The sequence below is a fragment of the Podarcis vaucheri genome (assembly GCF_965113315.1).
Source record: "Podarcis vaucheri genome assembly, chromosome: 13".
Classification (NCBI taxonomy): domain Eukaryota; kingdom Metazoa; phylum Chordata; class Lepidosauria; order Squamata; family Lacertidae; genus Podarcis; species Podarcis vaucheri.
Genome location: NC_138751.1, coordinates 766,251 through 790,653, shown reverse-complemented (window position 1 = coordinate 790,653; position 24,403 = coordinate 766,251). Strand labels below are relative to the sequence as shown.

At 49.7% G+C, this 24,403-nt stretch overlaps 3 protein-coding genes across 6 annotated transcripts in view; all 3 read right to left on the bottom strand.

Annotated features, from left to right (window-relative positions):
* LOC309518030 (uncharacterized protein) overlaps positions 1-24,403 on the bottom strand; it is a 118,403-nt gene that overhangs the window by 41,261 nt on the left and 52,739 nt on the right. The window lies entirely within an intron of this gene.
* LOC309517977 (uncharacterized protein) overlaps positions 15,058-24,403 on the bottom strand; it is a 68,060-nt gene continuing 58,714 nt past the window's right edge. For 2 of the 3 annotated variants that reach the window (XM_082197713.1, XM_082197714.1), the window contains exons 4-6: positions 21,005-21,087; positions 20,350-20,476; positions 15,058-16,327 (exon numbers count right to left, since the gene is read on the bottom strand). In XM_082197713.1, the coding sequence (XP_082053839.1) occupies positions 15,342-16,327; positions 20,350-20,476; positions 21,005-21,087 (1,196 nt within the window). In that variant the 3' untranslated portion in view covers positions 15,058-15,341. Of the gene's footprint in view, positions 16,328-20,349; positions 20,477-21,004; positions 21,088-21,342; positions 21,425-24,403 lie in introns of all 3 variants that reach the window. The other variant, XM_082197712.1, reaches the window with a different exon arrangement.
* On the bottom strand, positions 21,515-23,106 carry LOC309518110 (zinc finger and SCAN domain-containing protein 31-like). Of its 2 annotated transcripts, none has more exons than XM_082197952.1 (2): positions 23,044-23,106; positions 21,515-22,074 (listed from the first exon to the last, which is right to left on the bottom strand). In XM_082197952.1, the coding sequence occupies exon 2, from the start codon at positions 21,991-21,993 to the stop codon at positions 21,535-21,537; it is 459 nt and encodes a 152-aa protein (XP_082054078.1). In that variant the 5' UTR covers positions 21,994-22,074; positions 23,044-23,106; the 3' UTR covers positions 21,515-21,534. The 2 variants fall into 2 exon arrangements, with proteins under 2 accessions (XP_082054078.1, XP_082054079.1); XM_082197953.1 differs by lacking the exon at positions 23,044-23,106 and adding an exon at positions 22,530-22,710.

The following is a 24,403-nucleotide window of genomic DNA, read 5'->3' as shown; positions in this document are numbered from 1 at the left end:
CTCTGCTCCCTCACTTGGGGGTCCCACGCTGCATGGATTTGGAAGACCCCCTCTGCCCCTCCCCTTCGCCCCAATGCACCCTCTGGGGAAGGGAGAGGAGGCTCACCAGATCCCAGAAGAGAGCGGGCAGATCCCTTCCTCTCAAGGAAGGAAGGCGCAGCGGAGGGAGGGGATTTGGTTCTGGAGGACCTGCCAGCTTCACCTTCCTTTTCCTGTCCAGTCTAGGAATACACCTCCGCTCCTCTTAACCCTTGGCCAGCCAATCTTTTTTGTTCTTTTAATCCTTTGGTCCAGGGTGATGGATGTACAGATGGACTCCAGCTACAAAAGCTGAGGCTGTGGATGAGGACAGTGACCATCCTGGCTGTGAGTCACAGGCACTTTTCCAGCTCAAGCTGGCAGACATAGCTCAACGCTCCTCCAAAGACACCCCCACTTTAAAATCACATTTTAAAAAACCCACAACTATCCAATACCAGAAAACCAGCACATGAGACAGTTCAGCAAATGCCTGGGATTGACACCAAATAGGTGTCAATAGGCAGCTAAAATCAGACTGGGATTTTTGGGTGGGCAAGGAAGATTCTCCATCCATTTTTTCAAACCGCCTGCATTGGAGAAATTTTACTGGTCCACTTTATATGGATGTTTGTTTTCATTGTTAACGGAAAATCAAGGGTCCTCTTGGGCAAATGAAGACACCGACCAGAGCAAGTCAGAGCAAAACAGCAGCCAGTAGGCTCGGTCTTTATTCAAGAAAGACTGTCGCGACAGGACTCCCACCGCCCACGATGTGAAGCAAGATGGAAGCCCCGAACAAAGGGAGACCCTAACTTTTATTAGTTGCTAATCCCCTTAGCTACGCCCTCAGAATTACATCATATTTACATCATGATTATATTAAAAATAGGAGGGGTTGGGGAGGAGCTGCACAGGTAACTCGAGTGTCCTGACACCTGGCCGGAGCCTCCTTCCCCCTCCCTACATGAGTCATATTCAAGAACAAAGGGAAAGGGCGAAGTTTCCTGCCCCCTGAGGGGAATCCGGTCACAGTCCTTTGTAAGAGTCCGCGCGGAATACACTATGATATGCAGTTCATTATGTCCCTGATGGCCTTCTGTCTGAGCCCATCACCGATGGCTATCAAGGTTGTCACGTACACTAGGAAAGAACACAGAGTACGTGACCGCTCGGTGAAGGGATTATGGCCGCTTGATATCAGGCCACCCCCCTTTGATAGTCCTTGTAGTATGTAGTAGAATAAAAGTGGTCCGGTGAAAATCCGAAGTACGGTTGATTTTTAGTGGATTTATAAAGAATATTGTCCTTGAAGTTCAAAGCACTTTCGCCTCCAGGAAGTGGCTTGCTACATTTTGATTAAATCAGTCACGGTCAATTGAACCCGGAAACTTTGTATCAAGAGCTGTCAAAGGTAGGGAAGAGAGCGGCAGTAGCCTGCAGTACCTGCGTGGCCGCCGCAAGGGGCGCTGTTCGGTAACACTGATTGGCTGAGGCGGCCGCCGATTGACAGCAGAGCTCGGTCGGCCGGTCTACTCGTAATAAAAATAGGGCTATGTGGAGCGCTATGGTGGGAAGCTGTCAAGCCAGCGCTTCCTTATTTACGGAAGGCTTTAGGGGATGGCCCTCTAGAAGAGACATACCCAGGGTCAGGGAGGGGAGTTGCGTGCGTGTGTGAGTGTGGTGCTTGTGTAACACGTGTCAATGAGTTGGGGGGGGGGGTTTTCCGGCGACAGTTCCCCCCTTCGGAGATAAGATTGCGAAGGTAGGGAAACCGCGCAATCCTTTTCTCCGCATAATCAATAGAGGCTTGACATGTCATACCTAGAGTCCAGGGTCCGGAGGTGGTGCAAGGGTCCCATCTCGATGGGGGTTGACTGGATTTCTGATGTCGGTGGTCGGTAGATGGCGGTCGATCGCGGACGTAGGATAGGGAGACAAGAGCCGCAGGTTTGACAGCACATTGGGAAACAGTGGATCATGCAGCAGAAGAAAACAACGCAGATGGCAACAGTGATCAATATTAAGAGGCCGTTTCCCAGAAGTTGTTTTATCCAAGTCGATCCAGGCAGCCAGTTCCAGAATTGAGTGTCCGACAGACCTTCATGTTGGATATCCCTAAGTTTATCGGTCAGTTTGTAGATGTTATTAAGGTGTCCTGTGATGTTCAAGGTCTGGTCAGTGACGTGCGTGCAGCATTCGGTTCCTATGAGGGCACAAACCCCTCCAGTTGAGGCGAGTACGTAGTCCAAAGCAAGGCGGTTCTGGATCGAATTCTGCCTGACCTCCGTTAATTCAGTTAAGATGGATTGGGTAGCTGCGTTGGACTCTTCCATAAAGTTTAGCAGTATGTCGGTCAGCTTGAGGATATCGACGTGGTTGGAGCCGGCCCCATATGCGGGAAAGAGGGCCCGGCCGTAGGTTTCCCCGTTGGCTGCAACATCGGAGAGTTCTGCCAAACTTTTCGCTCTCTTGTTGCGCCTCTTTCCGGGGGGGAGTTCTTGGGTAACGCGGACCCCCGGTAAAATTAGTCCAAGGTAACAGGTGCCACGGGAGTGGGGGCTGGCCCATGTATAGCCGCGGTGGCCGCAAATCCAGAACAGCCCCTGCAGGCACGAGTCTATGCGCCCAGTATGGAAGGTGCGGAAGAAACACTGGGAAATCGGGGAAGGGTCCCAGGGGTCAGGCAAGTTCATCACACGTTTCCATGCGGACAATAGGGTAGGGTGGGTGGAGGGTTTGCCTTGGTGCCATAGGGTAATCCTGCCGCTTAAGGTGATATCAAGGGTGTACTTACAGGTGCTCTCGCCGATAACTTTGTCGTTGCCACTGAATTTCCGGCAGAGGTCGCCTGTTGTGGGTCCGGTCAGGTAGATGTACTGGTGGGTTAAGTTCACAGCGGTCAGGTTCCAGGACCGTACATCAGCGGAAAGGTGTTGCTCTAAAGTGAGGGGCACTCCAAGGAATGGTATGCCACTGTGGAGGTGTGAAGGAGCGTTGGCGCAGATCCAGCATTCGTTGGTGGTTGTTCGTTTTGCAATTTGGGAGATCAGTTTTACATAGGTGTTGGAATGCCAGGTGGACAAGAGGTAGTTGTTGTTGGGGTCTTGGGACGTTGACAGTTCCCCCCTTTGTCTAGGTGCAGTGCCCGCCGGATGAAGGGGGTCTTGGCGCAACAGGTAGGTTAAGTTTGTGGCAAGGCCTCCACATCTCTGGGGGCCGGTGGTGTCCCATTTTGTTGTTGGAGGTACGGAATAATGCCATCCTTCTAGGTATGCCTTGCCGTCCCAATTGGAGGCTAATCCAATATCCCAGACGCAGCAGTACCTTCGGAGGCAGATGCCTTGTAAAATGGTTTGGCGGGGGGTGGAATCTACCCTTTGGCAGTAAAATCCGTGGATCAACCGTTTCGTGGGGTGGTTCTGGTCAGTATAAACTGACTCTCCGCCACCGTTGTCGAGGACAGTCCAGTTCAGTGCTTGTTGAGGTGTACCGTCAGAAAAAAGCACGTAAGAGCCATTGAGGCAATGAGCACGGTTCCAGGGGCCGTCTCTGGTGAGGACGAGTTTCCCTAGAGGTGTGAAAGATGGTGAGCGAACAAAAAGTTCCCAGGTTTGGTGTGTGGCGAGGATAGGCGAGATGGAGTGTCGAAGGAGCACACGGGTCTCTGGCAGGCAGAATTCAAAATCTCCAAGGCGGTCTAATGTTCCTTGTTTCACCATGTCGACAATCCCATAGTCTAGGTGTTTGTATTCAGTTTGTAATCCAGGGCAATAGGAATGTGTGATCGTAGCGTTCTGGGAAAATACGGCGGTGAGTTGAAGGAGGAGCAGGGTCGGTACGGCGGTGGCCATCGTTCAATGGGGAGTGATGAGGTGGTGTGGAGCTGTCAAACTGCAGAGCTGTCAAATGGGGAGCGATGAGATGGTGTGGAGCTGTCAAACTGCAGAGCTGTCAGATGGGGAGCGATGAGATGGTGTGGAGCTGTCAAACCGCAGAGCTGTCAAATGGGGAGCGATGAGATGGTGTGGAGCTGTCAAACCGCAGAGCTGTCAAATGGGGAGCGATGAGATGGTGTGGAGCTGTCAAACTGCAGAGCTGTCAGATGGGGAGCGATGAGATGGTGTGGAGCTGTCAAACCGCAGAGCTGTCAAATGGGGAGCGATGAGATGGTGTGGAGCTGTCAAACTGCAGAGCTGTCAGATGGGGAGCGATGAGATGGTGTTGCTTTCCGGAGTTTCAGACGGATGGGGGGTTGACCTTTTGGAGTTGTTGCAGTGATGAGTTCGGAGGACCAAAGCGTTGACGTGTGAGGTGAGTCCGGTCCGGTCTGTTGGGCCCGATTCGTGCCCCGATCTGGTCCGGTCTGTTGGGCTCGATTCGTGCCCCGATCTGGTCCGGTCTGTTGGGCTCGATTCGTGCCCCGATCTGGTCCGGTCTGTTGTTTCTGGTCGTCGTAGCTGTCGTCGTCTGCTGGTTGGCGTGGGACGTGGTAGGGTGACTCGTCTGGTGTGGGTTCGGGTGGTAAAGCCGGCTTGCAGCGGGTATGATGCAACCAGGCAGTCTTTTCCGCTACCTTAACAGAAGTTGGAGTGGTTAAAAGTACTTGGTAGGGGCCCTCCCAGGTGGGCTGCAGGGGTACCTTGTGATAAGTTTTTGCTAATATCCAGTCCCCTGGTTGGTACGAGTGAATGTTTTCATCTAGAGGGATGTTTTGGCTTGAGGCAGCATATCTGTGGAGATGAATGAGTTGCCTCTGTAGGTGTATCACATATTGTGTCAATTCTGATTCGCCTACCTCTAATTCGGAAGTTGGAAATTGGGTATTATATACCGGGGAGGGTCTACCAAAGAGTATTTCATAGGGGGATAGGTTCAAGTTTCCCCGGGGACAAGCCCTGAGATTATGTAGAACTAAGGGGAGAGCGTTAATCCACTTGATTCCGGTGTCTTTACAGAGCTTCCCTAGTTGTGACTTCAGCTGTTGATTCATTCTTTCAACCTGGCCTGAGGATGGGGGGTGGTATGGGGTGTGCAGCTTCCATTTGATCCCTAGGGCTTTGGCGACTTGCTGAACTATCTCTGAGGTGAAGTGGGAGCCCCTGTCGCTGTCTATATGTCTCGGTACCCCGAAGCGTGGTATTATTTCGTGCAATAGAGTCTTTGCAACTGTTTGGGCATTAGCTCGGCGAGCTGGGAGGCATTCTACCCATCCGGTCAATTGATCAATGATGACAAGGGCATACTTGTAACCTTGACAGGGGGGCAAGTCTATGAAATCCACTTGAAGACTTTCAAAAGGTACAAAAGCCCATGGTCTGGCCCCGGGTGGGCTTCTGGCAGTATGCTTGGGATTAAATGTTTGACAAGTGTGACAGTTCTTAACTGCCGTCTTCGCGGCAAGGGCTAGTCCAGGGGCATACCAGCAGCGTTGTACTGAGTCTATAAGCTTGTCCCTTCCCCAGTGGGTACACTGGTGCAAAATTCTTACGTGTTTGGGCACCCATAATCTGGGCATTATAAGTCTCTTGTCGGGAAGGTACCAGATGCCATTCTCAAGGACGGCTCCGTGCTTTTCCCACCCTTTCCTTTCTTCAGGGGTGGCGGTTTTATACATCAGGTCAAAATCTACGTCAGATGGAACTTGGGGCCCCTGGAATTCATTATCTGAAGACAGTGGTTGGAGGGCTGCTTCCTGTGCCATGCGATCTGCGCATCGGTTCCCTGTGGATATTGGGTCTTTCCCCTTGGTGTGAGCTTTACAGTGGACTACCGCTATTTCCTCAGGGAGGTGTATGGAGTCCATTAGGCGCTGTACTAGGGGTGCATGGGCGATCTTAGTGCCCGCAGCAGTTAGAAAGCCTCTCTGCAGCCAGATTTGTCCCGTGGCATGAACTAAACCGAAGCAGTATTTGGAGTCTGTGTAGATTGTGACTCTTTTTCCTGCCGCTAACTCGCATGCTCGAATTAAAGCGATGAGTTCGGCTGCTTGTGCACTATACTTGGCGTGAACAGGACGCGCTTCCAAGATATCTGTGTCACTAACAACTGCATATCCGCTCTTTCGCTCTCCTCCTACTATTTTTGAACTTCCGTCCGTGTACAGTACTAAGTGGGGGTTGTCTAAAGGGACATAGTCGAGGTCTTCTCGTGGTTTCTCTGCATGTCGTACTACTTGGCTACAGTCATGGTGTGGGGTGCCGTCATCAGGGAGGGGAAGGAGGGTTGCGGGATTTAAGGAATTCACCCTCTTTATGGTAACATTAGACGGACTAAGGAGGATGGCTTCGTATTTGTTGAGTCTTTGTATCGTGAAGCGTTGGCACCCTTGCAAGCTGAGAAGGGTAGCGACAGCGTGGGGGACGTTTAAGGTTAGCTCATGTCCAAGTACAGTTTCTTGAGCCTTTTCTAGGAGGAGTGCTGCAGCTGCTACTGCTCTAAGGCATCCAACAGTCCCCATGATGGTGGTGTCTAGTTGAAGGCTGTAGTACGCCACGGGTCTATTCTTTCCTTGAAAAGGTTGTGTAAGGACGCCTGAGGCTACCCCTTTATTTTCGTGGACAAATAAAGAGAAGGGCAGCCTATAGTCTGGGAGTCCAAGAGCGGGCGAAGACCTTAATTCCCGTTTGATGCATTCAAAGGCTTCGAGTGCCTCTGCAGTCCATTGCAATTGATCTGGGGCGCTATCATGCGTCATTGCAGTGAGGGGCCGAGTGAATTCGCCATAACGGGGGATCCATGCTCGGCAAAATCCACTCATTCCAATGAAACCCCTGAGTTGTCTCTTGGTTTTTGGAAGGGGCAATCTTGTTATGGCCTCGATCCTATCGGTGGTGAGGGCACGGGTACCTTGTCCGAGGATGTGACCAAGATATTTTACCTCCTTTTGGCAGTATTGTATCTTCTTCGGGGATACTTTGTGGCCTTTATGTGCTAATATTGTCAGGAGAGTTATAGTATCTGATTTACAGGATTCCAAATCTCGCCCGCAGAGTAAGATATCATCTACGTAAAGTCTGATGGCGGAGCCACCCGGAAGGTTCACATCAAGGAGATCTTGGTGTAATATGGAGGAGAAAATCGCTGGGGACTCTACATATCCTTGGGGTAACCGGGTCCACGTTAATTGGCCTGTTTGCCAGGTAAAAGCGAAGAGAAACTGACTTTCTGGATCCACGGGGATACTGAAGAAAGCGGAGCACAGGTCTATTACGGAATAAACTACAGTTCCCTCCGGGATGGTGCTTAAAAGGTGGTGTGGGTTCGCCACCACGGCGTGCCTGGGAATAACGAAGGAATTAATCAATCGAAGGTCTTGCACCAAGCGCCATTTTACGGGATTGGTATTCGGCTTCTTGACGGGAAGTAGGGGGGTATTACATGGTGAGGCACAGGGAACTAGAACTCCCATTTTTAGAAATTCATCGATCATCGGAGTGAGACCGTCGATTGCTTCGGGAGGTAGGGGATATTGTTTAGTACAGGGAAAGGGCAGGTCTTTCCTATAGTTTACTTTTACTGGGGTTGCAGACTTTAGAAGTCCAACGGAGGTCGATTCAGTTCCCCATAGCCAAGAAGGGACACTATTCAGAAGTTCAGGAGGAAGATCAATGGGTGTGTTGTTAGCTTCTTGCAGGACTCCTTGGAAGTTGAATATGGAATCATTTGGCATATGTAAGTAAATTCCTTCCTGGCCGCATTGAATAGTAGCATTTAGTTTACATAGCAGATCCCTACCGAGAAGGTTGACCGGGCTGGAGGTCAATAGGAAAGTATGTTTAACTGATAACGGTCCGACGGAGACCTTTGCAGGTTTGGATAAAGGGCAATTTCGGGGGATCCCATCGAGCCCCATTACGGTTTTGGTTTCCTCTCCTGGGGTTAAATGGCTGTTTGTGAGGGTGGAGTAAGTGGCCCCAGTGTCCAAGAGACAGTCATAGGACTGTCCATCGATTTGCATAGTGCATATGGGGTCTGTTGAGGATAATTGCAAAACTGGGCAGAGAAATGAGAAAGAGGCGGGATCTGCTTTTAATTGTCAATGTTCTTGATATTCTTCCATCACCATTTCGTGGGTTGGGTTTGTAGGATGGTTCCCTTGGTCAAAGGGGTTGGTGGCGCCGTAGGGTAGGTTTCGGGGCCGCGGTTGCGGAGGTACCACACGGGGTTGCATTTGGGTTGGGGGTCGGTTCGCATCGTAGGAAGAGATAGGTTCCCTACTCCTAGGATATGCACCTTCTTTGTATTCTGGCCTGTATGGTTTAGTATTTTTATATTCAGACCTCTTGGTCAGAAGGGGACAGTATCTTTTTATGTGTCCAACTTCCTCGCAGTGGAAACAGACGCGTTCGTCCTGTAATTCCGGTACGCCTGATTTAAATTTTTCTTTCAAGGTGGGAACGGCGGCCGCATAAGCTAATACTCGGGGAGTGTCTGGTTTCTGGTCTTTCTTCTTCCTCTCATCCCTCGAGTTAAAAACGGACTTTGCGATGGAAAGAATTTCGTTTATGGTTTTACCATCGTATCCGAGATGTGAATTTAGTGCCTTTCGGATGTCGGCGGTGGCTTGATCTTTGAAAAAACCTTTGACTATCACTTCGTGCTGTGGGCTCTCCGGGTCTATTCCACCCCAGGTCTTAATAGCGGAGACTAGCCGTGAATAGTAGTCAGAGGGATGTTCGTCAGGTCCCTGAAGGACCGCTTGGACTTTGGTCCAGTTTACAGTTCGCTGTCCTGCAGCTTTAATACCATCTAGGATGGCCTTCTTGAAAATTTTTAGACCCCATTGGCCATCGGTAGTGTTATAGTTCCAGTCAGGGTCGTTAAGTAACGTCTGAGTGGTCAGTGGGGTCATTGAGGCGGGACAGTTTGGCTGGTATCCTTCCCGGTTGAGGGCTTCTCCCGCCTTTGCTAAGATCTCCCTCTTCTCTGCCTCATTAAAGAGGGCTCCCAACAACATGTGCACATCCGCCCATGTGGGGTTGTGGGTGGAGAAGATGGTAGCCACTTGGCGGTGGCATTTGTCTGGGTCGTCTCGTAGAGAGGGCATCTTATCGGACCAGTTCATTAGGTCAGAGGTAAGGAAGGGCTGGTGGGTAAAAACCATACGGGGAGGGTCTCCTGCTCTGACGGGAGGTATAGGTAATGCACGTAGTGGAAAGGCACCTTCTATTTCTCCGTTTAGTAGATTGTCCCTGTTTCTGGTTCTACTGGAAACAGGTCCCTCTCTTCCTTCAGTTAGGAGCTGCCCACTGAGCAAAGGCCCAAGGTCCACGTCTGCCTGGTTCTCTGCCGAGTTCGATGCGCTTGAGGAAGGATCGGACGGCAGTGTGTTAGGTGTGCTTGGGGGAGGGGCAGTGGCTGTGGCTGGTGGGTTCGTTACATTCTCCCTTGGTCCTGCGCCTGGTGGGTTTGCTGTGCCTCCCCCTCCGGCTCCTGTCCTGCCTCCTGCACCGGGCCCTGGCTGTCGGGGTGCTTCGGGTTCAGGGTAGTAGAAGGGGACGAGGGTTCGATCCAATTGTTCCTCCTGAGCTCTAATCTCATCGTATGGGGGGGGTCCATTTGTTTTTAAAACAGCCATTTGGCGGACAATTTGGGCTTGCTGCCGTTGAAATAATTCGCGGGCTTCGGCAAAGGCGTTTAGGTAGTACAGTTGTCGGGGCCTCTCGTCAGCCAGGTAAGTTTTAAGTGCTTGCATTTTTTGAAGATTGAAAGAGCCGTGGCATGGCCATCTAGAAGCTGGCTCTAGGTGGTGGGTAAAGGCAACCCACGAGATGTTACAAAGGTCCCTCAGCTTGGACTTTGAGAGCCCCTTTCTCCCTTTCAGTTCCTTCCAGTTTAAGAGGACGAATTGAAGAGGGGTATCAGAGTCCTCCCTGTGGCGGAAAGGCTCCGCGGAAGCCTTGTCGCCGGGAGGAGTCCAGTCTGAGTGTTTGGAAGCTTGGGCTCCCATTCTCTCTTCTCTATCAGGTTGTTGTTTCGCTAGCGAAGAACGCTAAAGGCAGAAAGGGATGAACGTACACACACAAGGGAAGAGGGAAGAGGGTTTGGGTAGAAAAGGGGTAGAAAGAGATCCTTTCAGTATTTTGGAATGTCCTTATCTTAGTGGAATCTCTACTTATTTCTGAACCACGAACTATTTGATTAAAACCTCGAGCCTGAACGGAAATTTAAACCACGGGTCGCTGCCCGGAAACCTAAACCACGGGTCTCTGCCCGGAAACCTAAACCACGGGTCTCTGCCCGGAAACCTAAACCACGGGTCTCTGCCCGGAAACCTAAACCACGGGTCTCTGCCCGGAAACCTAAACCACGGGTCTCTGCCCGGAAACCTAAACCACGGGTCTCTGCCCGGAAACCTAAACCACGGGTCTCTGCCCGGAAACCTAAACCACGGGTCTCTGCCCGGAAACCTAAACCACGGGTCTCTGCCCGGAAACCTAAACCACGGGTCTCTGCCCGGAAACCTAAACCACAGTACTGCTTCAATGCTAATCCTAGTGTGGGGCCCCAGTTGTGAACCTCCCCTCTATCCTCCACAACAGCCCCCTGCCTAGCCTTTAAACTAAATTCGGCTTCCCTACTGGACGCCTGCGCAGTGCAGTGCCAGATCGGGTTCCGAGAAAAACAAAGGTTTGAAAGGAAGCAAATGACCTTGCGTTCTCACGTACCCGGGTCATCCCTAACAAAGGTCGCCGGGCAGGAGGGGCGGCTTCATTTGCACAGGCAGATAAGGTGGGGAGAGATTTGTAAGGACACCCCTGGACGACTCCGAAAGGGGTGTCAGAGAAATAACAGGCACCGCGCTTCCCTGGCCACACTTCCGAAAGGGAAAACGGGGGAGAAAAGGAGAGGGAGAGATTTGTAAAGGACGCCTTTGGCCGACTCCGAAAAAGGACGTCAGAGAAACAATAAGCACCACGTTTTCCTGGCCATACTTCCGAAAGGGAAAACGGGGAGAAAAAGGGAAAGGAGGTTCAAGATTTGCAGATGCAACGTTGGAAATAAAGGAGAAAGATTTGGCTGTTGTGGAGACGTTACTTTCCACCCTCCTCCCAATGTACTTTCTTCAGAACCATACTCACGTCCGTTGATGTCCCTCGCAGATCCCGGGATCTTTCCTTAGCCGGCTTTACCTCGCCTTTGCTCTCTCTGGTTGGGCTTCTGGTGACGGTTGATTACCGCCCGCAAAGAGGAGGCAGGGAGAGGAAGAAAAGGATCCCCGGGCTAAAGTGGCCGGTGGCGCCCGATCCCCTCTATCTCCCCTCTCACCTTTACAGGAGAACCAAGTGTCCCTGAGTCGCGGTCGCCAACTGTTAACGGAAAATCAAGGGTCCTCTTGGGCAAATGAAGACACCGACCAGAGCAAGTCAGAGCAAAACAGCAGCCAGTAGGCTCGGTCTTTATTCAAGAAAGACTGTCGCGACAGGACTCCCACCGCCCACGATGTGAAGCAAGATGGAAGCCCCGAACAAAGGGAGACCCTAACTTTTATTAGTTGCTAATCCCCTTAGCTACGCCCTCAGAATTACATCATATTTACATCATGATTATATTAAAAATAGGAGGGGTTGGGGAGGAGCTGCACAGGTAACTCGAGTGTCCTGACACCTGGCCGGAGCCTCCTTCCCCCTCCCTACATGAGTCATATTCAAGAACAAAGGGAAAGGGCGAAGTTTCCTGCCCCCTGAGGGGAATCCGGTCACAGTCCTTTGTAAGAGTCCGCGCGGAATACACTATGATATGCAGTTCATTATGTCCCTGATGGCCTTCTGTCTGAGCCCATCACCGATGGCTATCAAGGTTGTCACGTACACTAGGAAAGAACACAGAGTACGTGACCGCTCGGTGAAGGGATTATGGCCGCTTGATATCAGGCCACCCCCCTTTGATAGTCCTTGTAGTATGTAGTAGAATAAAAGTGGTCCGGTGAAAATCCGAAGTACGGTTGATTTTTAGTGGATTTATAAAGAATATTGTCCTTGAAGTTCAAAGCACTTTCGCCTCCAGGAAGTGGCTTGCTACATTTTGATTAAATCAGTCACGGTCAATTGAACCCGGAAACTTTGTATCAAGAGCTGTCAAAGGTAGGGAAGAGAGCGGCAGTAGCCTGCAGTACCTGCGTGGCCGCCGCAAGGGGCGCTGTTCGGTAACACTGATTGGCTGAGGCGGCCGCCGATTGACAGCAGAGCTCGGTCGGCCGGTCTACTCGTAATAAAAATAGGGCTATGTGGAGCGCTATGGTGGGAAGCTGTCAAGCCAGCGCTTCCTTATTTACGGAAGGCTTTAGGGGATGGCCCTCTAGAAGAGACATACCCAGGGTCAGGGAGGGGAGTTGCGTGCGTGTGTGAGTGTGGTGCTTGTGTAACACGTGTCAATGAGTTGGGGGGGGGGGTTTTCCGGCGACATCATGAAGCGCTTTGAACACTTTGGAATGTCCCATGAAGAGGTCTAGTTTATCTCCCCATGTTATGCCCCCTTTGCCATCACTCAGAGGTGCTCTGGCAGTGCCCACATCTCCCTGCGCCACCTTCCCACTTTTATTCAAGGGGCCTTTGACCAAACACCCCCTTGATTCCTGGTGCCACCCCACAAAACTCCTATCTGAACACTTCTCCCCCAACATAGCAAGGAATGACATGTCTTGTGCAGTATAACCGTTTTATTAAAACATAAACAGGAAGTTCAAGGTAACTTTGTGTAGATAAGCACGTGCTTTCAGATATGCCTGTTACTTTTATTTTATTAAAACTGTAAAAGGAGGCTTTATTATGCTGTTCCTCTTCTACTGATCTAACCAACCCTCCTTCACAACTCCCACCACTCTCCCACCCCACTCCGACCTCCAACTGTCTCTCCTGAAGAGGCCAGAAACCACCTTGGCTGAGAGTCCTGGAAGACCATCTCTCTGCAGGTCTTTTTCCACATGGCCTAGGACAGAAGGACCCAGTGCTACAAAGGTTGAGGCTGCTGAAGAGGACAGAGACCACCCTGGCAGTAAGTCTCCAAAACCTCCATCCTTGCAGGCCTTTTCTCATGTAGCCTAAAAGAGTCCAGACTGACTCCAGCTACAAAAGCTGAGGCTGCTGAACAGACTCTTGGGTTTAGCAGGTTGGGGGGGGGGAGTTGTAGCTGTAGGTTTTTGTATATTTGAGAACTTCTCATGATTTCTGCGGGTATTCTTCAGTCTGGTTGTGTATTCTAAAGTTTTATTTATTGTTTATGACTACTTGCCGATCGTCAGGTCAGCGGTTCGAATCCCCGCGGCGGGGTGCGCTCCCGTCGTTCGGTCCCAGCGCCTGCCAACCTAGCAGTTCGAAAGCACCTCCGGGTGCAAGTAGATAAATAGGGACCGCTTACCAGCGGGAAGGTAAACGGCGTTCCGTGTGCTGCGCTGGCTCGCCAGATGCAGCTTGTCACGCTGGCCACGTGACCCGGAAGTGTCTGCGGACAGCGCTGGCCCCCAGCCTCTAGAGTGAGATGGGCGGACAACCCTAGAGTCTGGCAAGACTGGCCCGTACGGGCAGGGGGACCTTTACCTTTTTACTTTGCCATTTATTACATTTCTATAATGACTTTCACCAGAAGATCTCAGAGTGCTTCACAGCATAAAAATACAAAATAAAAACACAAGATACATAATAAAAGCAAGAATCAGTACAAAAGAATAACAATCTTCCCACAAACACATTTGTAAAGACATACAGTAGTACCTTGGTTCTCAAACGCCTTGGTCTTCAAACAACTTGAAACCCACAAGAAAGGAAGTGTTCCGGTTTGTAAACATTTTTCAGAAGCCAAACATGCTCTGTTTCGAGTGCCCCACTTCCATTTTGAGTGCCCCACTTCCGTTTTGAGTGTTATGCTGAGGTCTGTCTTTTTTTTGCTATTTATTTTTGCGGCTCTTTTTTGTGTGTGTTTTAGGGGTTGTTTTTAAAAGTCTGAAATGGATTAATCCATTTTGCATTACTTTCTATGGGAAAGCGCATCTTGGTTTTGGAACGCTTTGGTTTGGGAATGGACTTCCAGAGCGGATAAAGTTCGAGAACCAAGGTAGATGGTTACTCACCCTTTCTGCCCCCCTAGCTAACAGTACCTTAAATGCACTATTATATTATTGTTTTGATACAGGTGTACACAACTTTAAAAACAAGGACCGGAACACTGCGCCTAAACGTGAAGCAGAAGCGCACAAAGGCACAATTTCTGAGAGTCTCATGACAGAGCTAGGGTGGTATAGTGGTTAGTGTCAGAGTATGACTTGGCAGACCTGGGTTCAAATTCCTACTCGGCCATGAGGCTCACCAGGTGGCCTTAAGGGGCCAGGCACTGCTTCACATGCTGACAAACCTCACAGGGTTATTGTCAGGATTAAAAGAAGAGGGGGAGAACCTTGGGGAGAAAGGGGGTATTTGAATGCAAGAAATGAATTTCAGTAGGGACAAATATCAAGTTCTGCACGTAGGCAGGAATAACATGCATATACAGTGGTACCTTGAGTTACAGACACTTCAGGTTACAGACTCCGCTTACCCAGAAATATTACCTCGGGTTAAGAACTTTGCTTCAGGATGAGAACAGAAATCATGCAGTGGCAGGAGCGGGAGGCCCCATTAGCTAAAGTGGTACCTCAGGTTAAGAACAGTTTCAGGTTAAGAACAGACCTCCGGAACGAATTAAGTTCTTAACCCGAGGTACCACTGTATTGGAAAAGGATCAAGGGCTCTTAGTAGGCCACAAGCTTGTAGTGAGTCAACAGTGAGGTGCAGCAGCAAAAAACCCCCAACTAATGCCATTCTAGGCTGCATCATCATAGAATCATGCAGTTTGCAGGAACCCCAAGGGTCTTCCACTCCAAGCCCTGCAATGCAGGAATGTTGTGTTGCACACATTCTGTCTCCACAATGGCTTTGATGCTTCTGGGGCCAAACCTTTTGAACCAGAGTTCTGGATCTGCTTCATCCCTGACAAGCTGGAATGGTGCAGAGGAGGGAGACCAAGGGGATCAAGACTCTGGAAACTAAGACTTCGGAGAAATGGTTGAGGGAGCTGGGATGTTTATTATGGAGAAGGAGAAGGAGAAGTGATAGACATCTTCCAACATTGAAAGGGCTGTGCCATGGAAGATTGAGTGAACTTGTTTTTTTCTGTTCTGGTGGAAGGACACACCAATGCATTCAAGATACAAGTAAGGAAAATCTGATGAAACATCAGGCAGAACTTTCTGACAGCAAGAACTGTTTGACTGTAGAACAAAGAAGTTCAGGTGGTGTTGGACTCTTCTTGAATTGAAGGATTTTAAGCAAAGGTTTGATGGCCATCTGTCATGAATTCTTTTGTTGAATATCCTTCATTGCAGGGGGCTGGAGAAGATGACTCTCACCATCCAATCCAATGCAACAATTCAATGATTCTTGGGGAATCTGATTCTCCCTGCTGTGAGATCTTTGATGAGAAGTGAGAAAGGACTCCTGACTAAAACACTCTCCGCATTCCAAGCATTTATACGGTCTCTCCATTGTATGAATTATTTGATGGGAAATGAGATAGGAGTCCTGACTAAAAGTCCTTCCACATTCCAAGCATTTATGTGGGCTCACCCAGGTATGAGTTCTTTGATGGGAAGTGAGACTTCCTTTCTGAGTGAACCTCATTCCACACTCCAAGCACTGATAGGGTTTCTCCCCTGTATGAGTTCTTTGGTGGGAAGTGAAAGAGTCACTCCGAGAGAAGCTCTTTCCACACTCCAAGCACTGGAATGGTTTCTCCCCTGTATGAATTATCTGATGGGCAGTGAGTTTGATGCTTTCACTGAAGCTCTTTCCACATTCCAAGCACTGAAAAGGTTTTGTATGAATTCTTTGATGGGAGGTGAGATTATATTTCCAGTCAAAGCTTTTTCCACATTCCCAGCACTTATATGGTTTCTCCCTTGTATGGATTTTTTGATGGGAAGTGACATAGGCCTTTGTACTGAAGCTCTTCCCGCATTCCAAGCATTGATAAGGTTTCTCTCCTTTATGAATTCTTTGATGGGTAGTGAGATTTTGTTTCATGTTGAAACTCTTTCCACACTCCAAGCACTGATAGGGTTTCTCCCCTGTGTGAATTCTTTGATGGGCCGTGAGATGGGACCTCTGATGGAAGCTCTTCCCACATTCCAAGCACTGATACGTTTTCTTCCCAATGGGATTTCTTGGATGGGATGAGGAATGAGAGCTCTCTCCACACTCCTCATTTTGACATGGGTTCTCCACTGTGTGGATTTTGTCACGGATTCGCTGGTTCTTAGCTTCTAATTCATCACCACCTGCAACAAAGAGAGGAACAGATCAGAGCCTAAGAATGAAATGGAGTTGCCAGTGTTCGAAAACCAAGGTTCAGCTTCCAATTGGCTGCCGGAGCTTTCTGCACTCAAGCGGAAGCCACGTCGGACGTTTGGCTTCTGAAAAATGTTCGCAAACTGGAACACTTCCAGGTTTGCAGCGTTTGGTAGCTGATTTGTTTGGTAACTAAGCCATTTGAGAACCAAGTTACCACTGTTTATTATGCCTTTACTGGTTAAAGTAGTGGTTAACATTGAGAACTGTTCAGATTTTGTAGTTAGAAGGGCATGATCATAAATTGGGCTGGTACGCATATTTGTGGTATGGAAAAACTGAAAGGCATAAAGCTTTCATGAATCATGTTATTAGGAAAAACTTATATATAGTTTGGGATAAATGTAAAAACTTGCTGGGAAATAGAAACCATAATGGCAAAATATTATTAGAATGGTAGACAAAACATGAACAGGTCAAATCGCTGATGATACATTGAGCAGTGGATAGATGATATAACATTGAAATGGCAGCATGGGAAAGATTGTGGAATGGAGATTTGAAATTTACAGCATGTTATGAGTTAAAAGAAAATGATGTATAGATGGTATTTGACTCCTAGTAACTTAGCTAAAATGTACAAGACCAAATCAAATGCCTGCTGGGAATGTCAAGTGAAGGAAGGTACCTTTTTCACATATTGTGTTCCTGTAAGATAGTAAAAGTCTTCGGGGAAATGATTTATAACGAGTTGAAAAAAATGCTGAAAATAATCTTTGTTAAAAAACCAGAAACTTCCCTTTCAGGTATAATGAGGGGAAAGGTAGGCAAAGATGAGGGGGAAAACCTGTATATGTATGCTACCACAGCTGCCTGACTGGTATACACCCAAAGACGGAAAGAAAAAGTACCAACAAAAGGCAACTGGCAAGTAAAACTGACGTAACATGCTGAGATTGCCAAACTTGCCAGAAGAATAAGAGATCAACGTGAGATACTTATTTTTAACAGAATGGGGAAATTTTGCTGAATATATAAAGACAAACTGAAAACAATTGAAAATGTTAGCAGGATTGACATAAATATGAGCAATTAGAAGTAAGTTAAAGGAAGTATAAGTATAAGGATACATTTGCAAATAGATTTGAATTGATTATGCAGTAAGAATAGAATATCAAATAAGGAACCCCAGAGTTGGGGGTGGGAGGGAAGTGGCAGAAAATGTAGGCTGAATTTGTTTAGATTTAAATGTTGTTGTTGAAACATTATAGAATGTAAAAATGCATATATATATATATATATATATATATATGCTTTCGTAGATTTTCACGGGTACAGGAATGCAGGTTTTGGTGTCTTCGGGTGTCTTCCCGTGTAAGAGTCGGGGTGTCTGTGCGACGTTTCGACGAGGTCTCACTCGTCATCTTCAGGCTGGTGCTTTCGGCTTCTTGTTACTGGAACAGAGCAGAGTCTGGTGTTTTAGTTCCTATAAATACTGTTGAGGGGTGTGGTGTATAGCCTCCAACGTTCTGGGCAGAGAGGAAGTTCCTAGATTAGTGTGCCTTTTCTTCTTTTGTTCCTTAATTACTTGAGGGATATCTTGGGTGATTTCATGAGTGATATTCTGAATATCACTGGGTGGGTCATTAAGTGTAGATTAGTTGCTAAAGCTTTCGTGTCTTGACCTCTTGAGCTTGTGAAGAGTTTTTCTGAGAAGATGGCTGTGCTGCATTTAGTTGTGCTCTGGCTTGGCTTCGTGTATAGGGGCGAGCTATGGTTTTGTGCCTTGTGCCAGCCAGATCTGTGTAGGGATTGCAGGGGGGTGCAGCATCCGGAGGTGCCACTATAGTTTGGCTACTGGATGGAGTCTGTAATATGTCTGTGGAGAGGGTCTGGGTTTGGGTCTGGTGTGGTTGATTGGTGACGGCGTTCTGTGTGCCTCTGGTTCTGGTGTCGGTTTTTGTGGGGAGGGCTAATTTCCAGATGTCTGGCAGGCGGGACGTGTCGTCACGCTTGTTCATGTTGTGAGGGTGTTTCTCTATCTCGATGGCTTCCATGATTATTCTCTTGTGGTGATGTTCCATGTTAAAGAGCAATTTGGAATCTGCAAAATTAATTTCGTGTCCTGTTTCTTTCATGTGTTGGAAAAGAGAGGAAGTTTTTTCAAGAATGCCGTCAAAAAAGAAGAAAAAACTTCCTCTCTTTTCCAACACATGAAAGAAACAGGACACGAAATTAATTTTGCAGATTCCAAATTGCTCTTTAACATGGAACATCACCACAAGAGAATAATCATGGAAGCCATCGAGATAGAGAAACACCCTCACAACATGAACAAGCGTGACGACACGTCCCGCCTGCCAGACATCTGGAAATTAGCCCTCCCCACAAAAACCGACACCAGAACCAGAGGCACACAGAACGCCGTCACCAATCAACCACACCAGACCCAAACCCAGACCCTCTCCACAGACATATTACAGACTCCATCCAGTAGCCAAACTATAGTGGCACCTCCGGATGCTGCACCCCCCTGCAATCCCTACACAGATCTGGCTGGCACAAGGCACAAAACCATAGCTCGCCCCTATACACGAAGCCAAGCCAGAGCACAACTAAATGCAGCACAGCCATCTTCTCAGAAAAACTCTTCACAAGCTCAAGAGGTCAAGACACGAAAGCTTTAGCAACTAATCTACACTTAATGACCCACCCAGTGATATTCAGAATATCACTCATGAAATCACCCAAGATATCCCTCAAGTAATTAAGGAACAAAAGAAGAAAAGGCACACTAATCTAGGAACTTCCTCTCTGCCCAGAACGTTGGAGGCTATACACCACACCCCTCAACAGTATTTATAGGAACTAAAACACCAGACTCTGCTCTGTTCCAGTAACAAGAAGCCGAAAGCACCAGCCTGAAGATGACGAGTGAGACCTCGTCGAAACGTCGCACAGACACCCCGACTCTTACACGGGAAGACACCCGAAGACACCAAAACCTGCATATATATATATATATATATATATATATATATATATATATATATGAATGAATGGATGCGGGTGGTGCTGTGGTCTAAACCACTGAGCCCAGGGCTTGCCGATCAGAAGGTCGGCGGTTCGAATCCCCGCGACGGGGTGAGCTCCCGTTGCTCGGTCCCTGCTCCTGCCCACCTAGCAGTTCGAAAGTATGTCAAAGTGCAAGTAGATAAATAGGTACTGCTCTGGCGGGAAGGTAAACGGCATTTCCGTGCGCTGCTCTGGTTTCGTCAGAAGCGGCTTAGTCATGCTGGCCACATGACCTGGAAGCTGTCTGCGGACAAACACCAGCTCCCTTGGCCAGTAAAGCGAGATGAGCGCTGCAACCCCAGAGTCATTCGCAACTGGACTTAAGGGTCAGGGGTTCTTTACCTTTTAAAAATGAAGCCTCATTTTAAAAGGTTTGGGCAGTTCAGAGCAGCCTGATCTCTGTTTAAGGTAAAGGTATATAAAAGGATGTCAGATAGAGGAGGGAGAAAGGTTGTTTTCTGCTGCTCCAGATTAGCGGACACGGAGCAATGGATCCAAACTACAAGAAAGAAGATTCCACCTAAACATTCGGAAGAACTTCCTGACAGTAAGAGCTGTTCGACAGTGGAATTTGCTGCCAAGGAGTGTGGTGGAGTCTCCTACTTTGGAGGTCTTTAAGCAGAGGCTTGACAACCATATGTCAGGAGTGCTCTGATGGTGTTTCCTGCTTGGCAGGGGGTTGGACTCGATGGCCCTTGAGGTCTCTTCCAACTCTATGATTCTATGATTCTAAAGGGACCCCTGACAATTAAGATCTCTGTTTAGAAAGGCATAATTGGAGGAAGTACATTCCCAGCCCAAACAGTCCTCCATTCAAGGTGACTTGTGGAGGTGTTGGAAGCCCAGCTACTGAGGGCAGCCCTATTGAGCGCCATCACAATAGAGATACATGTATGGAATTTCAGAACAGATCTCATGATCCAACTAGGAGCCTTACTGAGAGAGGCCAGGATACCACGATTCTCCTCTGTAACCTCCTTATGCAGAGCTCTCTGGGCAGGATCCAGCAACGCCCACTCCTCCGCCGTGAAACAAACAGTGACATCTTCAAAAGAAACTGAGCTCTGAAAGAAAAATATCCTTCTCTTAGGCAGCATAAAGATTATTTCCTGCACGTTGCTCTTTTGCTTCCTGCCTGGATTGTTTTAATTGCATTGGTCTGCTGCACATTCGGATTATTGGTGCTTATTTTAATGCTTTAATGGAGTTCTTTCATAGTGTATTTTAATGATGGGTAGGAATCTTAGTGAAAATGGGTGGAACTCCACCTTGTTTTATTCAGATCAATATGTCTACGCAAGCATTCCAGTTTGCCAAATGGAAGAATCCCTCTCTCCTCTCCCTGTGTGTTGTTCTGGGATGGAAAGACTCCCCAGATGTCCCAAAGACAATTTATCATGAATAATACTAGTGACATTCAGAGTTAAGGTGAAGGGGTTACTCTTTATCCTCAGCACACAAACCTTCATTAATGGCATTTTCAGCCTTTGTTAAGGGCAGCTTTGACAGAGAGCAAGAGGGGATTCATTTGACCCCAGAAACGCCCTGTCTCCCCCCCCAGCCTCTTTCCCCCCAAGGCTCCTTCCCCCTACCTGATCTGGTTCCTCAGCCGCTGCTTCCCCTCCACCAGGAGGAAGAGATGGAGGAGGAGGTCTTGCCAGCATCCTTCTTTCACCTGCGAGAGACAAAGGGAAGTGGGGAGACAGGAGTGCAGGATGCTTCTCTCAGAGGTGAAGCAGTGCATCTCTAACTGCAGATTAAGAAATACTCCCCTATACCTATTTCAGATTTAATTGTGCAAAATTATATATCAGGCTCCTCTGGGCTCTGGGCCTCAAGTGTCTTCCCCAAAAAGATCAAAAGAACCACTAGATTACTTTCAACACCAACAGAATGGGACCAAACTGAGAAAATACTCCTTCCTTCTTACCCAGTGGCTTATCTCTGGTGTCCAACAGAGACTTCTCTACTTCAGAGGAATCAGGACACAATTCAGTAAACGGATCCTTTCCCTGAAGCAGCAACAAGGATTCAAAACAGAGATGGGGAAAAGAATCAGAATAGGAATGACAGAGACAAAAAATTTAACAGCATCTGGTAGCTTTCCGAAAAAGGATGAGATTTAGGGTCCTGCTCCCTCCTTGGAGCCCCTTGGGAGCATCCAGAGGAAAGTCTCTCTCACCTGCTTCCTCTCCGCCTGACTCAGGAGGAAACCTTCGGCCAGGGCCACTGCCTGGGAACTGGTCTCTGCTCCGCATTCCCTCACCCAGCTCTCCATCTCCGCTGGAAGGACAGCCAGGAACTGCTCCAAGATCACCAGGTCCAGCATCTCAGCTTTCGTGTGCCTTTCTGGCTTCAGCCACTGGTGGCAAAGGTGGTAGAGTCGGCTGCAAACCTCTCGGGGTCCTTCAGCCTCCTGGTAACGGAACCAGCTGAACTGCTGGCTCTGCACCTCTGAGCGGAGGGTGTCCTCCTCTCCCAGGATCTTCTGCCCAGAGCCTTCCCAGAATCCTGCACTGCTTCCCGTTTCCATGGCCGGGCCTCTTCCTGCTTCAAGGCCAGCTGAGTCTTGCTCTTCCATGTGTGATCTAAGGAAGCCTCCAAGAGACAGGAAGGATCCCCTTGGCCCTCTGCCAAGTTCTGGTCGTCCAAATTAGAGGCGCTAGAAAATCCAACAAAGAAAAGCCATTGTTCTGTTATAAAATCACAACACAGAGAAGAGGAGAAAAATGTTCTCTGAGCAAGCGAGGATGAGTCTCGCTAGGAACCAAGGCTGGGCTTTGCGAAAGAAGAGAAAGGAGAAGGAAAGTGACCGTCCCAGATGTGCAGGAAAGTGAAGGCATTTCTGTGAAATGAATCAGCCTGGTTGATCCTGCCTTTCCGCGTTTGCAGTCAAGGAATAAAGTCAGAACAGTGAGTGACAAGTGAGTCATTCATACCAAGTGTAACGTGGAAACCAGGCTATAGCGAGGAGTTCCCACCTCCTCAAGACAAACTACGGAGATGGGGTCCTTTTTCCCTTGTTCTGAGGGCCAGATCCTCATCTGGGAAACGCCCTGAGGGCCAAGTGGGTGAGGCCAAAGGACAGAACTCAAAAGCAGGTAAAGTAGGACTTACCTTCTTTCTGTGATTGCAACTGTTTTCAAGGTTGTGTTTTAATCCGGGGATTTGCCCTGGGAATTCAGGAGGGTGGCTGTGTAATTACGAATGTGACACAGCCGACCCCCCACATCTGCGTGGGGCACTTCTGGATCCCACCCCCTTGAGTGTCCGCTTCAACATCCCACTCGTGTGCCAGCCTCAGTCCCTTTGTGGCCAGGGGACTCCATGCTCTGCTTCTGCCATGCCCTCCATGCGGAGCTGCGCTGGAAGATGACTCGGAAAGCGATGGAAAGCAGGGAGCAAGTGACTGGCTGGCTTCCCTCATGGCATTTCTATCCACCTTTCCCTCCCTGGGCTCCCAAAGGCAGCAGCCATGGGTCTGGCCAGCATTTGAGGGGAGATTCCTGCCTTGCTCCTGCTTGGCCTAGAGGACTCTCGTGGATCCCTCCCCCCCCCCCGGACCCTCTGCTCCCTGATTTGGGGGGGGTCCCCCTTCCCCCCCCCCAAGCGAGAAGAGAGGGAGACTCACTGGACGCAGGAGGCGCCTCCGAGGAGAGAACAGCTGCCTCCTCTGACAGGAAGGGGCTGGGGGGCGGGGCTTGGGCTCCTGCATTTCTGGTCCTCTCTAGGAATCCAGCTCAGTGCCTCTTCACCCGGCTGAGAGAACCAGAGGACCAGATCTCGCGGGAGCAAATCTCGCGGCAGCCTTTGACGAGCCCTTTCCTCCTTTCTCTCCTCTCCTCTTCCTTCTGGCCCAGCAGTGAGGGCTCAGCCCCCCTCAGAGCAGCCCCACTTGCAAGGCAGATCCAGAAAGGGGGCAAGACTAAGGGGGGCGGGGGGGGGGAGAGGGAGAGGGAGAGATGGACAGCCGAGTCTGGAGCTGCAGTCCCTCAGAGACGCCACCAGGGGGCGGGAGCCTCTCTCTCTGATTGGCTCCCCAGAGAGGCGGGGGCGGGGCCAGCCCTTTGGGCGGGAAGATGAGAGGCGCCTTTTCGGAGGGAGTTTTGAGGCGGGAGCTGAGGCGGGAGGAGGAGGAGAGGCTGAGTCTGAGGGAGAAGTGGCTCTGGCCTGAGGAGAATCTCGGGGGCCAGAAGGAGGAGAGGGGAAGAGGGGCTGAGTCGGGGGGAGAAGTGGCTCTGGCCTGAGGAGAATCTCGGGGGCCAGAAGGAGGAGAGGGGAAGAGGGGCTGAGTCGGGGGGAGAAGTGGCTCTGGCCTGAGGAGAATCTCGGGGGCCAGAAGAAGGAGAGGGGAAGAGGGGCTGAGTCTGAGGGAGAAGGGGCTCTGGCCTGAGGAGAATCTCGGGGGCCAGAAGGAGGAGAGGGGAAGAGGGGCTGAGTCTGAGGGAGAAGGGGCTCTGGCCTGAGGAGAATCTCGGGGGCCAGAAGGAGGAGAGGGGAAGAGGGGCTGAGTCGGGGGGAGAAGTGGCTCTGGCCTGAGGAGAATCTCGGGGGCCAGAAGAAGGAGAGGGGAAGAGGGGCTGAGTCGGGGGGAGAAGTGGCTCTGGCCTGAGGAGAATCTCGGGGGCCAGAAGAAGGAGAGGGGAAGAGGGGCTGAGTCGGGGGGAGAAGTGGCTCTGGCCTGAGGAGAATCTCGGGGGCCAGAAGAAGGAGAGGGGAAGAGGGGCTGAGTCGGGGGGGAGAAGTGGCTCTGGCCTGAGGAGAATCTCGGGGGCAGAAGAAGGAGAGGGGAAGAGGGGCTGAGTGGGGGGGAGAAGTGGCTCTGGCCTGAGGAGAATCTCGGGGGCCAGAAGAAGGAGAGGGGAAGAGGGGCTGAGTGGGGGGGAGAAGTGGCTCTGGCCTGAGGAGAATCTCGGGGGCCAGAAGAAGGAGAGGGGAAGAGGGGCTGAGTCGGGGGGGAGAAGTGGCTCTGGCCTGAGGAGAATCTCGGG